General features: G+C 38.1%; 3 protein-coding genes across 3 annotated transcripts in view; 2 read left to right on the top strand and 1 right to left on the bottom strand.

Moving 5' to 3' along the window:
- The window catches only part of LOC146137748 (uncharacterized), a 63,701-nt gene that overhangs the window by 24,878 nt on the left and 23,123 nt on the right, over positions 1-15,700 (bottom strand). The window lies entirely within an intron of this gene.
- On the top strand, positions 4,443-8,240 carry LOC146137750 (uncharacterized). Its single transcript, XM_083393962.1, has 3 exons — positions 4,443-4,863; positions 5,819-6,072; positions 7,908-8,240. Exons 1-3 carry the CDS (start codon positions 4,548-4,550, stop codon positions 8,103-8,105), a joined length of 768 nt encoding a protein of 255 aa, XP_083250088.1. The 5' UTR covers positions 4,443-4,547; the 3' UTR covers positions 8,106-8,240.
- LOC146137749 (uncharacterized) lies at positions 13,683-15,658 on the top strand. The gene is made up of 3 exons (XM_083393707.1): positions 13,683-14,037; positions 14,737-14,990; positions 15,446-15,658. The coding sequence occupies exons 1-3, from the start codon at positions 13,683-13,685 to the stop codon at positions 15,656-15,658; spliced, it is 822 nt and encodes a 273-aa protein (XP_083249833.1).

Genomic DNA, 15,700 nt, shown 5'->3' with positions numbered 1-15,700 from the left:
AACGCAAACTCGGCTGACAAAAAAATCAGGAGGTCGGCCTTTTACAGTTCAACTTTTTTTTGCATAATGACGAACAACGTTGTTTTTTGTGTGTGTTTCAAACATGCATAGACATGGGGGATATATAACCAGTTTTGGTAAGCGTCACCACTAAACGTTAATGTCAAGAAATATTTATCACCGTAATGGTTGCCTATATACTTTGGAACACTATATTATACGGATCTGTTCATAAGTTTATCACTGATGATGGCATTAGAATTTGCCGAAACGTTTGAAAATAAAGCATGTCACTTTTAACGTCTATTTGGGTTGTTATTTTCACCATTAAATTTATCACCGTTTTTTTAAGTTTCTCGGCCGTTTCCATTCTGTTTTTAGACCCTTGTTTAAAATTCAAATATTTATTACCAGCAGACTCCCGTGTGAAAATACGACACGAGGAAATTGTCCAAATATACTCTTTTAATTATGCAAATAGTAAACGGCGAAGTAAAAGCCGTTATTGGATATGAGAGTTTGATAGTCAAAACAAGAGCTTGGGGAGTTCGGATAATTTTCACATAAGCTTATTTTATAAGATAATATTCGATTGAACGTTACAGTTTTTTAAAGAAACTTTACGCGGAACTACCAACGTTGCATGTTCCAGTTTTGTAATGACTTGACTTTAACTTTTCTTACGTCTTTTTGACAAAATGACCTAACTTGACTTTGTTTTGACAAATGACTTGGGTTTCACTTAAGCGTTTTCTTTAGTAATTGTTTTCTAAAATTGGGTTATTTAATCTAATTTTTGCAATTAAAACAATCTTCTTGCCATATGTTACGTTTATTTTATTTATTATCTTGCTCAGAATCGGACGAGTTTACCAGTTTTAATAGTTAAAAGTTTTATTTTTAAGACCGGTGCTTGGCTTAAAGTTCGCTTGCTCTAATTATTATGACTAAGGCTGGGAACTTTATTTATTCGAAAAGACTTGATTTTGACTTGTCTGGATCTTAAGCTATTTTAAAATTACTTGTTTACGACACTGGCATATACCTGAAGTTAAGCCCTAAAGAGCAATTTACGTGGCTGAACTATAAAAAAAAATCTTAAAGTAAAATGTCAAACATAAATACAAACAAAATCGAGAAAAATCTCGCTGTTTATCAATAGATAACGACAAGATTTACATAATAATAGGCCGGCACTTACTGTATATACGTAGGCCGGCACCAATATACTACTAAGTTCAAACAGAAGTTCGACAAGATCGTAACAAAATGAAATAAAAAGAAAAGTATTCTTATTTCCTGAACAGGCAAGTTTAATCGGCCAGAATGTGTATTTAAATGGAATTGTTTCAATTATGTACAACTTATACCAAAGAATGTAAACATGCGTTAATGTCGGTCGAATAGGCAATAGACAAGTGGTTCTTCCCCTTTTTTCAGGCGCGCCCCCTTTGGTAATTATCCTATGCCTTGCGAACCCCTACGAAAAGCAATTCGGTATTTTTCAATTACATATCAGTAAGACAACATTAAAAATAGTAAAGGATATTGTTGGTCGCAAATTTTTTTTTTTTATTTGGTTGAATTTGCTAAACTGTAGATAATTCAGGAGACATTTCGCGTTGGGCACACAACACATTGCTCGTGCTCGACAAATTGATTTTTACCGGACTGAGTTTGACAAACATGTCTTAATTGAGTTTCAAAAGATGTGACGACACACAATACAACAGCAATATTGCAAAATATCATACATTCGCGAAAAAAGTTCGAGCCCCCTGTTGCTAGCCTGGTCAAAAAATATTACAAAAAAATAGTTGGAGAGGTATAAAAATAGTTCGTTTATCTATAAGTTGGCAAAACTGTAATTTAAATTGGGCCGTTATGCAATGGTACTCACTAAGATTTGACAGGAAAAAACAAAACTAAGAAAATAATTTTTTTTGCAGTTTCAATGTTAAAGTTAACAAAAAACAGAGTTTGTACATAGCTGTAGAGTAGTAGTGTCCATCCCAAATGCACAAGTTACCCAAGTTTCCAACCCATGCGACAATTTACAACCATACCTATGACTAAATATAGCCTAAATCAGTCGTAAAAAGTAGCAATTTTAGTTCGAAAACCGAGAAACTATAGAATTAGTATACCGAAGCTCGCAAATTGCAAAACCGTAAACTATTCATTCAGTTACTTAACTACACACGTGTAATTTTAATTTAATCATGGGACTTCATTAAAACAGAATAAACACGAAGCAAAACCATTAAAATATGAAGTAGAGTTAGCGGCTCCTAAGAATTGCTTGGCGCCCCCTGGTTAAGAACCACTGCTATCGACTATAAAGAATGTGGTTTTGTTTCGATAATCTTAAATCGTTTTGCGCATAGACGATGGGTGTGCCCCCTTTTTAACTACTGGCCAAATTTGCGTCCGGATTACATCGCGGCCCAAAAGCAACCATTTGACCAGATTTGACCAGAACCATAACCGAATTGCTAGCAAGCTAAAGTCTCTATTCGCCATGTGTTAATTAGCCAGTACTGGTCGACGAGGGGATTTCGTGTAACGCAGGGGTCGCCAAACATTTTCTATAAAGGGCCGGGTAGCTGCAAGGCCTGGCTATTGTAGGCCGGATAACTCTGGGGATTGGGAATCGCGTTTGGATATAACATTTTGTGTCATACTGTATTAACTTGATAAATTATCGTTAAACGAAAAAAAATAGATTTTGATTATGCAACACAAACTGATGTTAGCTTCAATAAATTGGCGTTTAGTTTAAAATGTACACAAAATTTAGTTTAGAATTGTATCCGATAACGTTTTAACTGTACTTTATCTTTAGTTTGAAAATATGGCGAGGGTCGGTACAATTAACACTGCGGGCGGATCTGGCCCGCGGGCTGTAGTTTGATGACCCCTGGGCACTGTGGTACCCTATATTTTCGAAAAAGGCCCCACTACGGACGTTAAACAGTTGCTAATTTCATCTAACACGAACATGGCAAAGTCCATGTTTGTGAAGCACTTTTAAATGCGCGACAACATACAAAACATAACTAGTATTATTATTCTTTATAAATTTGCCTATAGAAAGCATGACAAAACCAATGGGTGATAAGTGATAACCATATAACCGGGTCTAATTGAAAGCCATGTAATCATGTCTTATTCAGATTACCTTATCTTGTTTAAATTACCATGTCTTATTTAAAAATCGTCAGAGTATACGTGTTACGGGCCTAAAACGAAAGCCTGTCGCGAGCCATATTTTTTCACTTTGCATTCAGACCGTGGACTGCAAGTTACACACCCCTGGCGTGCACAATTAACTATTTTTCACCTATATGCCACCAGTAGCCAGTAGGCATATAGAAAATGGTATTTTAAATTATTTTGTTAAAAACCCCGAAGACATGAATTTCACACTACGATAAAGTTAAATATTTTCGTAAAACGTAAAGATTTCGTTGCTGCGATTTTCAGCTCAAGTTAAGTTACCACATTTCACCTGATCATCCCTCAGGAAAAAAAAAAATTTCTCGCGCAAGAGGAGCTTGGTCTTAAATTGTCAAGTTTAAAATCAAATTTTAAAGCCCACAAATTAAGTCACCCTCATTGACAGCATTACATCAATGCTTATTGGGTATGAGTGGCTATATCAGTAAAAAATTTAATTATGCAAGACGTATAGAGAGATAGTAAACTTAAAGGCCGCTGCGTTGCACACTGAATTTAATTTTCTTAGTTTAGTATTATATTTTTTTGTAAATCAACAAGCTTTATGTAGTGACCACTCTTGTAGACAAGTAGATATGTTTAAAAATTCGTAGAACGGTGGTGGTAAGTTTAATTTCCATTGCTTTTATTATTTGCTTTGGCCTGATGCAGCTGTATAAAAGCCTGTTAGTATTAAATTCTACTTGTTTGTTAACAGTGTCATATATTAACAGCTTTCTGTTTAGATAAACGGCTACAAATCGAAAACAATCTTTAAAACGAAATATTCGTGAATTTATAGAGCTACAGTAACTTAACAATATAGTGTTGTTGTTTCTGCCGCTTTGAAGAAAATATTTTTTATTCTTTATTCAGGAAATATTTTTCCAACTATAATCAACACATCCACAGCTTTTGAATATCTATGTCACAAACCTCATGTAGCACCAATCAAACAAACAGGATTATGTCGGGGTGTTCAGATGAATCCTACACGGTTTGCAGTCCGATTTGACCTCCTATAGTTACAGCAATCTCAGCAGAGAAACCAAATGTTCGCTGACAGCAACACAGCTCCAAATAAAATCAATACTCGAAAAGATAAAGAAAAGGATCAAGTTTGCCAGGCGTACGCAAAAAACGCCTTACTCCAACCGCTGGGAGACTATAAAAGCTCATCTGCGCTCAATGGAGGAACATTACAACCATAGAGAGTCAAGATGATTGGCCGCAAGAACGAAAGAGCGATTCCAATATATTGTGCCGTGCTAGTTTTGCTGCTGGCGGACAAGGCGCTTTCCGTTGCCCAAGTTCAGGCAAATGACTTAATGGTGTGCAAACCACAACGAAGTTATAATGGAACTTTTCTGCGTGGAATTCCTGGATACGCAGGAAAAAGAGGCCCGGAGGGCAAGGCGGGAAGGCCAGGGCCAATCGGGCCTCCAGGTCCACCAGGTATAGGCCAAAGAGGCCCGATGGGATCGACAGGCAGCCCAGGACCAGTTGGGCCACCAGGTCCATCGGCTATAGGACAAATAGGCCCAAGGGGGTTTACAGGAATGCAAGGTCAAGTCGGACGGCCAGGTCCACCGCCTACAATCAACTGGGAAAGGATTGATCGTAAAATCGACTTGAAAGTAAAAGGTAAATTATAGGGGTGTAGTGTAACGCAAAAGCAGTGGTTCTCAACCTGGGGTCCGCGAATGTGTTTTATAAGGACCGCGAAAGAAACTCTTGAGTTAATAATAATTTTAATCGATGCTCAAGCAAAATAAGAAAACACGCTTCTGTGTAAGCGAATATACCTATACGGATAACAAAAAGATAGCTGAAAAGATATTCCACATACTGCTACGCATTAAAAAGCCAGTTTCAAAGATAATACAGAAAAAAGAATAGTTGTAAAGTACCTTACTGACCCTTAACGGCCTTTATTACGTCACAGTCGTTGATACGTTCGTATTTAGTAGGTTTTATTGTGAAACAAAGTGCATGTTTTGTTGTGCTTCACAAATAAGCTCTGCTGATTGTTTATTTTAATGATACCGATATTCAATTTCGGCTACATTTTATGTTTTCCATTACTGCTATAGGTAAAGTGTATATTTTTACATCTTTTCAGGATGCTTTTAAAACGAAAATGGTATAGAACGATTGATGTAGTTATTCAGATTGCATTTTCGGATATAAAGTCAGCTGGAGATAACAGTTCAAAATCGCCATTAAAAAATGTCCTGTAGTGATTTTGGGAACAAATTATTGCTTTCAAATTCACCTTTTTGTTCTGTTTATTGCCCTTTATTTAAAAATGGACCGATAATTATGTAAAAAGTTGTCAAGGTATCAGCAAGTATTTTTTTTAAAGTGAATAAACTAGTTTAGAATTTAAAAGCCATCACAGAGTTGGTGTATAGCATTTTGTGAACAGAAAAACATCTTTATTTATTTACAACACCAGATGTTATTCGAAACGTTTACAAAACGCTGCCCACTTCTGTATGGGCCTCCAAATAGTCTATCCACGTCCAACTGCGACAACAACCAGCCATTATGTTCCAAAGTTAGCAAGCTTACTTATACCAAAATTGCCTTTTTTTAGAATTGCAAGGATGTCCAGGAGTCGTTTTCAACGGCGATTGTTTCTGGTTGCCCATCACCGTTTCGACAAGCAGACACGGAAAGGGAAAAGCGGCCGCGGCAGAATATTGTCAAATGTTTAACGGCGGCCTGATCGACATTGAAAGCGAGGAAATGTATCGGGTTCTTTACGCGTACATCCAGCGAAGTTGGAACATGTACGTAGACAAACAGATCTACACCAGCGTGGCCGTTTGGCTGGCCTCAAGATATGTGGTAAGAGGTTTTTGTTTTTTTACAGGCCACCAGGGTTGGGATTTCGCACTCTCCCGCTCACAAATGTTAGCGCAATTCGATCCGGATTCCGGACAATTGCTGATTGATATTAACTCGTTTAACTGGCTTGACTGGCGACTGTAAATGTACTTCCATATCAATCCTACCGACCGGCATTAAATCGCATTGAATGCTTCTATTGGTACCATACAACGCTATACCTTATGTAGTCAATTGACCCAGCGGTTCGCAAACTCTTTTACAAACTCTCCTTTTTGGCGGCCCGCTTTTGCTTCCTTGAAATTACAGCGGACCCCATTGGTTTCCTAACAAGGTAACTTAAGAAATTACGATAAAAAAAATTACTTTAATACTTAAAGCACTATATATACACTCTTACAAACTAATTGCTGAAACAGCTATCAAACAATATATTTAAAATACGTTTCGCGGACTTCTTAAAGCTTATTTGGACTCCAGCCATAAGATCGAGATAAGCACAACACCAACGTCCGAACAAAACACAACTCGGAATAAGGCCAAAATAGGACTAATACCTAATGGTATTTACCTGTAAATTGGAATAAGTCCTAAATTCGTCGGCTAAGACTCAAAAGGTCGGAACCAGCCCTAAACAACACTTAAACGAACCCCAAACCCCATCCCTAAGTACATCACTAACTCCCCAAATAATTTCAACACAATAATCCCAAACAGGACCAAAAATCCGGTGCCAAAACAGCGGCGCCCTGACGGCGCCGGTCAGACTAGGACATCCATACGTATAGTCACCAAAACGACCGATGGCCCACGATCGTCCCATACCCACAGGTTCGGGCGTTATTTTGGCCATTTAGGCCTTACTCCGATGAATATAAGCGTTATTCCGATAAATTTAGGCCTTTTTCCGAAGAATTTAGGCCTTATTCCGATAAATTTAGGCCTTATTCCGGCAGATTTAGGTCTTATTCAGAGGATTTTGATATTATGCTATACTGGATATTACTGCGTATTTGGCTGTATTATGTCGTTGGTCTTAATACTATGGTTTTATAGATTGTTCTGCTTTATGTATTGTTGCTTTTTATGTCTTATTGTGTGTTCCCACTTCTTTACCAAAGCCCAGGGTTGAGCGGTCGCCAGTTTGAGAACCACTGTCCTAAACGTAATGATAATGATAAAAGGGCGCGACCAACAAGGGCATCTTAAAACACATAACGACTAGACACATTTTTCCGTTTGTAAGTTTCACAGGCCTGATGAGGGTCAAAAGTTATTTTTTCTGCCCCTATCCTATCTGTTTAACGTTTTCTTTCACTTTTTTAGAACAAAGTTAAAGCTGAAGCCTATATATATAGCGAAACTCGCGATGTACGGTATTATTAGATTAGACTCTATACCCAAAGGCTAGGGATATTATTGGTTCTCGTCAGATAGCGATACTATAGCTATAAAAAACGACATGGGTGACACTTTCTTTTTTTTGTAATAGTTTTTCTTTTTAAAAACTTAGTTTGTCAGAAAATAGCAAACTAACAGTGTGACTAAGCTTCTAATAAGCTAAAACAAATAAATTTTAGTTGCAAAAATTGATTACCATGTAATGTTAAGTCAGACGGATATGCGCTTTACCCCACTTAACGGGTAGCGGTATAGAAATACACTTTGTTTGCCATACCCGAGTAATATTGACTTATGAAACAAATCTAGGTCGATTTTCACTTTCAATTAAAACCTAAACTTCGATTTTCAAGTTTTTAATTAAAACCCAAATTCATTCACGTTTGCAATTAAAAAACTGTCAGTCATTTTTCCTCTACGTTCTTATCCCACAGAATGGACAGGTGCGGAGTTCAACCGGGGGTGCAATTTACACTAAGTGGTATCCAGGATATCCGAAAACCGGTTCGGGTGTTTATTGGGTGATCAAAACTTATCCGACAAGGAGGAATTCCGGCCTGAGCAACACAGCCAACCTTGACCTAAAGACCCAGATGCCTTTCTGTCGTTTGCCAATCACGCGCTATAATTAAAAAAACAATTTGCACTGTTAATCGCCGCAAATGTATGTTGGCATGGCGTTTTCTTGTATTTACACGTACACGTTTAATTCACACAGCTTCTTCTTGTGTTTTGCTTTCTTACTGTAAATACACTTGGCCAAGTCGCATGGCTTCACCTTTGTATGATCATGATTCTGTCTGTGCGCGGAAAGCAACTACACAAATCATCTAAATGTGCTGTGCGCCTCAGAGAAAACACTACATGCCAAATATACCGTAATATACTTTTCAATATTTGACATACTCTAAGTAAGGACGTATCAGCTAAATTATCAGGGAGTTTTAGGCTTATAACGCCACGCCGAACGGTAAACGCACAAATAAGTTGTCAGACTAATGTTTTCTGATAGAGTGTTAGAAAAAAACGTGGCAGGGCAAAACAGCCAACTTCAAAGTTTGTTAACGTATAATCTTAACAAGCTAATATCCTTAAATATCAACTCCTAAGCATAAATAGCAAATGTTAAACACCACACGCTTCTGAGCACTTCTTTCAGTAAACAAAATTACAGTCACGCCGACAGGCTGTATAGACGAAAACACAGTTGTACCTGTGGTGGCCACGTGTTAATGTGAGCGATGAAAGGTTGTAATATATCAGCAATATAACTCTTACTGTTTTATAAACGTGTGTATTTCACCTATTGCTAACATGCTAGTTTTTGCGACTGAACATAAAAGCACTTTTACTTTACTTTTTGAGGTTGATTACGTTATATAAATGTTAACTAATACTTTAATGGAACTAAAGCGCCCAGTTGAAGTAATATTTTCGTGTGCGCATCATGCACACTCACACATTTTTTAAATTTAGAAAAAGCGTTTTCGCAGACCTTAGGTTCACAAATTTTGTAAATAAAACTGATAAAAGCTCCTAGGTGTGAACAAGAAATTCTACCAAATAGGCAAGCAGCTTCTATATGATGCCCTATACCAGTGCTGTTAAAAGACTCCAGACATATAGGACTACTATAGCCGACACGATAAGAATTTTGGCAGGTTAAACATTAAAATCGAGATAACAAAGATAGCTAGTTTTGCTTAAGGGTTGTCACTTGGTCACCAATCAACTTACCAGGTTTTCTTAAAATACAAGTAACCTTATTAGGCCTCATTGTTTTAAAACCCGTTTTAAACACAGATCAAACAACAAATACCGCTTAACAACAAGCGATTTACATACAGAAAAATGTTCAGATTGACAGGACCGAATCGAATCATAAAAGAGAGTAAATCTGACAAAGCAACAAAACTTCAAAATTACAATTTTAAAATTTCATTTAAAACAAATATATAAAATCTAATTCAAAAAGGCCAATAAAGAAACATGGCGCTTTAGGCCATTTATTTGCTTGAACTTGTACTTAAGAAATAAAACTTCAACTTACAAGCAATTAATTAATTCTACAAAAACAAGTATTGCGGAAATGGTTTACTTGCACTACTGTTATCCTATTAATTACAATATAAAAATTCGAGTAAGAAGTTTTCACAAAAATACTGTGACCACATATTTAACTTGACAAATGGCTTAATTAACATGTTAAAAAGTTCCAAAAAATGAGCTTTAATAGTTCCATAACTTTGTAGATAACCAGGGAGAACCTTACACAGCGGGCGTCGTGTTTCCCCTTGTGTAGCACAACTGGAATTTCCATGCGGAAGTCACACAAAAAAAGACAGCATAGTCCAAGCCACAAACGAAAAAGGCTACGGAAAATCATATTATTCAACTGAAATAAGGTTATAAAACCTAGTACCGACCACCAATCTTACCCACACGACAAGAGAGATGTCTAGAAGCAACAGCAGAGGAAGAGTTCTCCAGCTTGGCTTGACATTGCTAGTTCTGCTGCAAGCTTTCAACCTATTAGCTCACGCCCACGAACAATCCAACGACTTCTTGGTCTGCAAACCGATCGGCAGCCTATTTGAGCTTCAGCAATCCAGCAATGGAAGGAACTCAACGTCATTAGGAGGAATTAAAGGACCTTCACGAGAGAGAGGCCCGAAAGGGATTCCAGCTCCGGCTGGCCCTCCAGGAACAATGGGGCCGAGGGGATTTCCCGGGAGTGAAGGATCATCTGGATTAGAACCCTAATTTGATTTGGACGGCATCAATCAGACGCTCAACTTAAAAATACGAGGTACGTTTAGATACATGCATTGCCCCATGTTGTAAAGGAAAGAGTAACATTCACCCAAACACTGCTGTTTCACCTAGAATTTTCGAGCTGTCCCGGGGTCCTGTTTAACGGAAGTTGCTTCTGGCTTCCCATTACTGTGACAAGGTCAACGGAAAATTGAAGCGAGGAATCTATGTCTAATGCACAACGGAGCCTTGGTCGACATTGAAAACGAAGAGATGTACTCGGCGCTTTACACCTACATTCAACGGAGTTGGGGCATGTACATCAACAAGCCGGACTGGGACCGGGTCACTGTTTGGTTGGCGTCAAGCAACGAGGTTTGAAGGAAGAATCAAAGTGCCAGATTTTTAAAAGCGTCTGAATCTGTTTTTTTTTTCATTCTGCAGAGCGGAAGGCTGCGGAGTTCGACTGGAGGCCCGGTTTACGTGAAATGGTACGAAGACACAGAGACGTTTGGTCGGGCAATGTACTGGCATATTCGAACCAGGCCATCCAGGTCAATTGAACGAACGGGAATGAAGGCTGCGCACAAGATCACCTACACAGATGTCGTGCCATTTTGCCGCCTAGGAGAGTAGAAACGAGAGCCCGTTTAACGTATATATAAATTATTCGAATTAGACAATTGGACTGGTGTAGAGAAATGTAAATTGCAGCCCTTGGCCAGCCATATACTTCCTAAAAAACTGTATAAATCGCAATAAAAGACAACGTGTTACTTACTTGTGAACAAGTTAGCAAGAGTCCAAATTTGAGAAGAAACTAGGTGAAACGAAAATAATTAGAAGCATTTTGACTCAATTTAAAGAAAAAAGGATAGAACAGTTGGACACACCGAGCCAAACGTGACGTCAGATTGGTAAACGATTGCAAGCCAATAATTGCGTGATGCTCGTTAATATATATATCGAGACAAAAAACAAAAAAATATATCAACTACAATAATTTTACATCGAGGAATCATACCGAAATTGGAATAAGATTAAAATTAAACAAACAACTAACATTAAATTAACAAACTAAGTGGGAATTAGTCCCAAATCGGTATAAAAGCGAAACCGTTAAACAACCTTTTATCTCAACCAAAACCACAAAACCTATCTTTATTACGAACTCCGCTAATAACTTTGCCTTAACTTAGATCAGTGGTCGGCAAACTGTGGGTCGCGGTTGGACCGTCGGGCCATTTTTAGTGGGCGGCGGGTTACTTTCGAATAGCTTTGTGTTATCATGTAGTTGCGGGCCGCGTGATAACAATACATTAATTGCAGTTTATTTAAAAAGTGGGTGTGGCAGATATATTTTAAATTAGCTCAGCTTGAAAAGGCCCACGTGCCAAATATGGTCCCGATAGCCTATCGAACTATATTTTTTGCCAACTTTAAATGTAAACGAAAAATTTTTCGCGCCTGGCGCGCATACTTTTTCGTTTTATAGTATGTTTTACCTTACATTTAAAAGATTTGAATAAAATAAATCCAATTATAACTTCCTACGTTCTTTAGAGTTGATGTGTGTTGGTTCAGTTGAGTTGATGTATATGTTGTTTCCGTTTATTGAGACATTCTAGTGAATTACCTACAGAAAAATCTTGTAGGGGTGCCGCAATCTGTTAATTATTTCTGAGGGCTAGCCATAAAAAGCCGAGAAACACTACATTATGGTATAGTAGTGTTTTGGGCATCAAAGCGGCGTGTAATATTTCATCTTAATATCAAATATCCTGAATCCGACACTGTTTTCGTAGCGGTTTACGTATTGGGCCTTCAATAGCTCTGAAAAGAGTACTTTGGGCCGCGGCAAAAAAAGTTTGCCGACCACTGACTTAGATATTACTCTACATTTTATTTTATTATGAAGTAGGTCGTAATACGATGCCATTATATTTTTTATGTATAGACATTGAACTTTATAGGGTACCGTATGCTTGTGTGTTTCTCATTAACTAGGCAAGGCGAAGCACAGTATCTAGACCAAAACGCGCTTTATAGACAAAGTCTAACATTATTATCTTTCAATTTACACTGAATTGCAAAACTGCAGAGAAAGTATTTCATCAATCGACTAAATATCAGTATATTTGGCAAAAAGAATGTTTAAACAAAGAATTTTTGCATTTGAATCGGTGGCAAAACATATGGGCAAAGCAATAATGCGGAAGTGACATGAATTAATCAAAATACTTATGTGACAGACCAGAGACTATTGCAGTCGCACCCAATAGCGACAATAGTTTATTACAATATGCTTTAATTCAGGCGGGAATTCCACAAGGTAATAAAGTTGGGGGCATGACAAACAAGGTATTAAAAACTTAACGGGTTTTACTCGGTTGCAGTGGTATTCCACATTTCTGCTCAGTTTATCAAATTAACTTATCAATTAACTTTTAACTTGCGGAATATGAAAAGCATTTAAATTTCGCGTGGATTCGATCTGCTCGACCTATTTTGCCTTGTTATTCATTCCTAAATTGTATATCAAAATTGCAAAACGTTTCGCCGCACAATGAAGAGTCTCCCGAGCGAAAACGGTGTGTCACGACACACAATTTGAGGGTCACTGTAATGCAGACAAACCAAACACGTTTTTTATATGTAAAGCAATTTTTACTAATTTTAATAAAAAGGATATCTAACAATAACAAACCAGGCCGTTTTGTTAAAAGAATTGTTTTGCTAAAAACGATAAGCTAGCGCACCAAACGTTTCCAGGTCAGCCAAAATGTAAATCCACTCAATAAACGACCCCAAAACAGTGGTTTCCAAACATTCTTGATTACTACCCAAATTTTATTTGCAAAAAGTTTAAAATGGTTTGATGGCGTTATACTTCGTTGACCTATTTACAGCTAAAATATTGTTTCATAATCAACTGAACATATATTAAACTAATGCATATTTTATTAATGGAAGTGACTCGAATCCCGCCAAAACTGCTCATGATGCAATAACTTACTACAAAACTAAATAAATCCGTTTTATACAAGTCCGATCTATGTTGGGATCAATTGAACTTGAATAGAAAGAAAACAAAACATAGATTATATGTTTACAAAAGTCCTTTTTTTGTGTCTCGGTCCAAGAACCACTGTTCTAAAAGATACATAGGACAAAGAAACACACAGCAGCGACAAAGGTTGAAAAGCGCTCTGCATGAATAGCAACACGAAATCACAGGTTTATGAAATTAGGGGGCAATTTTTTTTTTTCTTAAAAAAACCTGAAGTAAGCACTTGGCCAGCAACGTGCTAGGAACATTTGCTGCAACAAAAGTCTGAAAAAGAACTCAGGGAAGCCAGGTGCGAACTAGAAAAAGGCAACCGAAACATTATCCAACTTCTGCAAGGTTATAAAACCTAGTACCGACCACCAATCTTACCCACACGACAAGAGAGATGTCTAGAAGCAACAGCAGAGGAAGAGTTCTCAAGCTTGGCTTGACATTGCTAGTTTTGCTGCAAGCTTTCAACCTATTCGCTCACGCCCACGAACAATCGAACAACTTCTGGGTCTGCAAACCGATCGGCAGCCTATTTGAGCTTCAGCAATCCAGCAATGGAAAGAACTCAACGTCGCTAGGAGGAATTAGAGGAACTCCAGGAAAGAGAGGACCGGGTGGCAGGCCAGGTAATCCTGGGCCTCCGGGAAGAATGGGGCCCAGGGGCTATCCAGGAATCCCTAAACCGCCACGACCGCCGAGACTTATCGATTGGAATAGAATCGAACAAAGAATCGACTTGAATGTGAAAGGTATTGTTTGAAACGTACATTCCTTCCTATAGAATATTTTGCAGCGGTTCTTAATTTTAACCAATTGCGAGTTTTTAAAATTGAATAAAAAACAAAATAATAACCTATTCCAGGTTATTAAGTTAGGATCTGTAATCATAGAATAAAAACAACACTAGAACGACATGCTAAATTGCATTCATTTGAACCTCGAAAATTTAAACAACTGATAGGTTGGTTTGGATAAATGTACTACAGAGATCTAAGAAAGCATCGCAGAACATAGTCAGAATTATTAACATCAAATGGTAGTAATATTACTCCTTAGGACAGAGGTTTTTAACCTTTCAGAGACATGGCCCCTTCCATTGGCTCTTAATACTTTGTGGCCACTCTTGCTCACGACTTGGAAAAATGTCTAAAGTTTCAAATGAAAACGACAAATTTGAGTTTAACTGGCTATTGCAGTGATTCTCAACCTTTAATGGCTAACGGCACCCTTTGAAAAATAATAAGTATTTTACTGAAGTGTTGCTCTTAAAAAAACTCAAACATGTAGGAATAATGTCATTAGATATAATGATCTCTAAACGTACACAAAGAGTTCTATCAAGAAGCTTACCACTCCGACCCCCGCCACGGTTTAGAAACGCTACCTTATGGGGTGCATTATTCATAAGTTGCTGCTCGTAGATAGTCTTGTACGGTTTGCGTTTCCAGAACGAATGAGTTGCCGCGGCGTGATATACAACGGGCACTGCTACTGGCTTCCTGCCACGGTGGCGCCGAGCAATTACGGAAGTGGGAAAGACTACGCGGCGGAGATTTGCACGTTCTTCGGCGGCTCTTTGATCGACATCGAGAGCCGGGAAATGTACTCGGTGCTCTACGACTACATTAAGAGAAGCTGGATTATGAACATCGATGAACCGTCTTGGACCAGCGTCAGTGTTTGGCTGGCGACAACATACACGGTGGGTGGAGTGTAGGGATGTCCGATAATACTGTAAGGGGGCCGATACCCGATGCCAAGTGGTATTATCGGTACCCGTGTGATATTTTTTCTAGGCTAAAGCTTTTTTGGCTTGAAAAATGGAAGAAATACGTTTGCACGGTCCAATATGGTTACTTTTTTCCTCTTCCAAAATACTGGTATTGGTATAAGAACACACAACCCTATAGTTTAAAGCAGTTTTAGACAAATAGTTGTACCGACGACTTTTGGTAAGGTTAAACAGGTTTAATACCACACTGCTTTAGCAACACATTATTTTAAGTAATTATTTTTTATTGCAGAAAGCGTATTATTTTATTTGTTTTAGTTTTTCAAGGTATCTTGATTTATTTTTTTTCCGGATATCAAACATTTGTGCCAAAATAATTTGCTGTTTTGTTTGATTGCAAAACTGCATTATTTTTTTCTAACCAGCAGAACGGCATGGCCAGGGGTTCGGCCGGTGAGACGTACGTGAAATGGTACGAGGGACACCCCAACACAAACGGCGATGCGGCAATGTACTGGGTGATCGGAACCAAACCGTCGCGTGCACTCGCACATACCGGGATGAAGGCAACTCAAAAAACCACCTACACAAATGTAGTTCCGCTCTGTGGCATGACACACTCGCTAACCCACGAATAGACCGCGCGGTTGAGATTCTTACGAAATTTTTTGTAAATAAAA

This window comes from Ascidiella aspersa, chromosome 7, assembly GCF_963924565.1.
Source record: "Ascidiella aspersa chromosome 7, kaAscAspe10.2, whole genome shotgun sequence".
Taxonomy (NCBI): Eukaryota; Metazoa; Chordata; class Ascidiacea; order Phlebobranchia; family Ascidiidae; genus Ascidiella; species Ascidiella aspersa.
Note: the sequence above shows the minus strand (reverse complement) of the source record. Positions and strands in the feature narration are given on the sequence as shown.

Coding starts and splice junctions, on each gene's coding strand:
- LOC146137750 (XM_083393962.1), top strand. CDS start 4,548: ATGGTGTGCAAACCACAACGAAGTTATAATGGAACTTTTCTGCGTGGA. Junction 4,864..5,818: donor AATCGACTTGAAAGTAAAAG/GTAAATTATAGG, acceptor GCCTTTTTTTAG/AATTGCAAGGATGTCCAGGA. Junction 6,073..7,907: donor GGCTGGCCTCAAGATATGTG/GTAAGAGGTTTT, acceptor CTTATCCCACAG/AATGGACAGGTGCGGAGTTC.
- LOC146137749 (XM_083393707.1), top strand. CDS start 13,683: ATGTCTAGAAGCAACAGCAGAGGAAGAGTTCTCAAGCTTGGCTTGACA. Junction 14,038..14,736: donor AATCGACTTGAATGTGAAAG/GTATTGTTTGAA, acceptor TTGCGTTTCCAG/AACGAATGAGTTGCCGCGGC. Junction 14,991..15,445: donor GGCTGGCGACAACATACACG/GTGGGTGGAGTG, acceptor TTTTCTAACCAG/CAGAACGGCATGGCCAGGGG.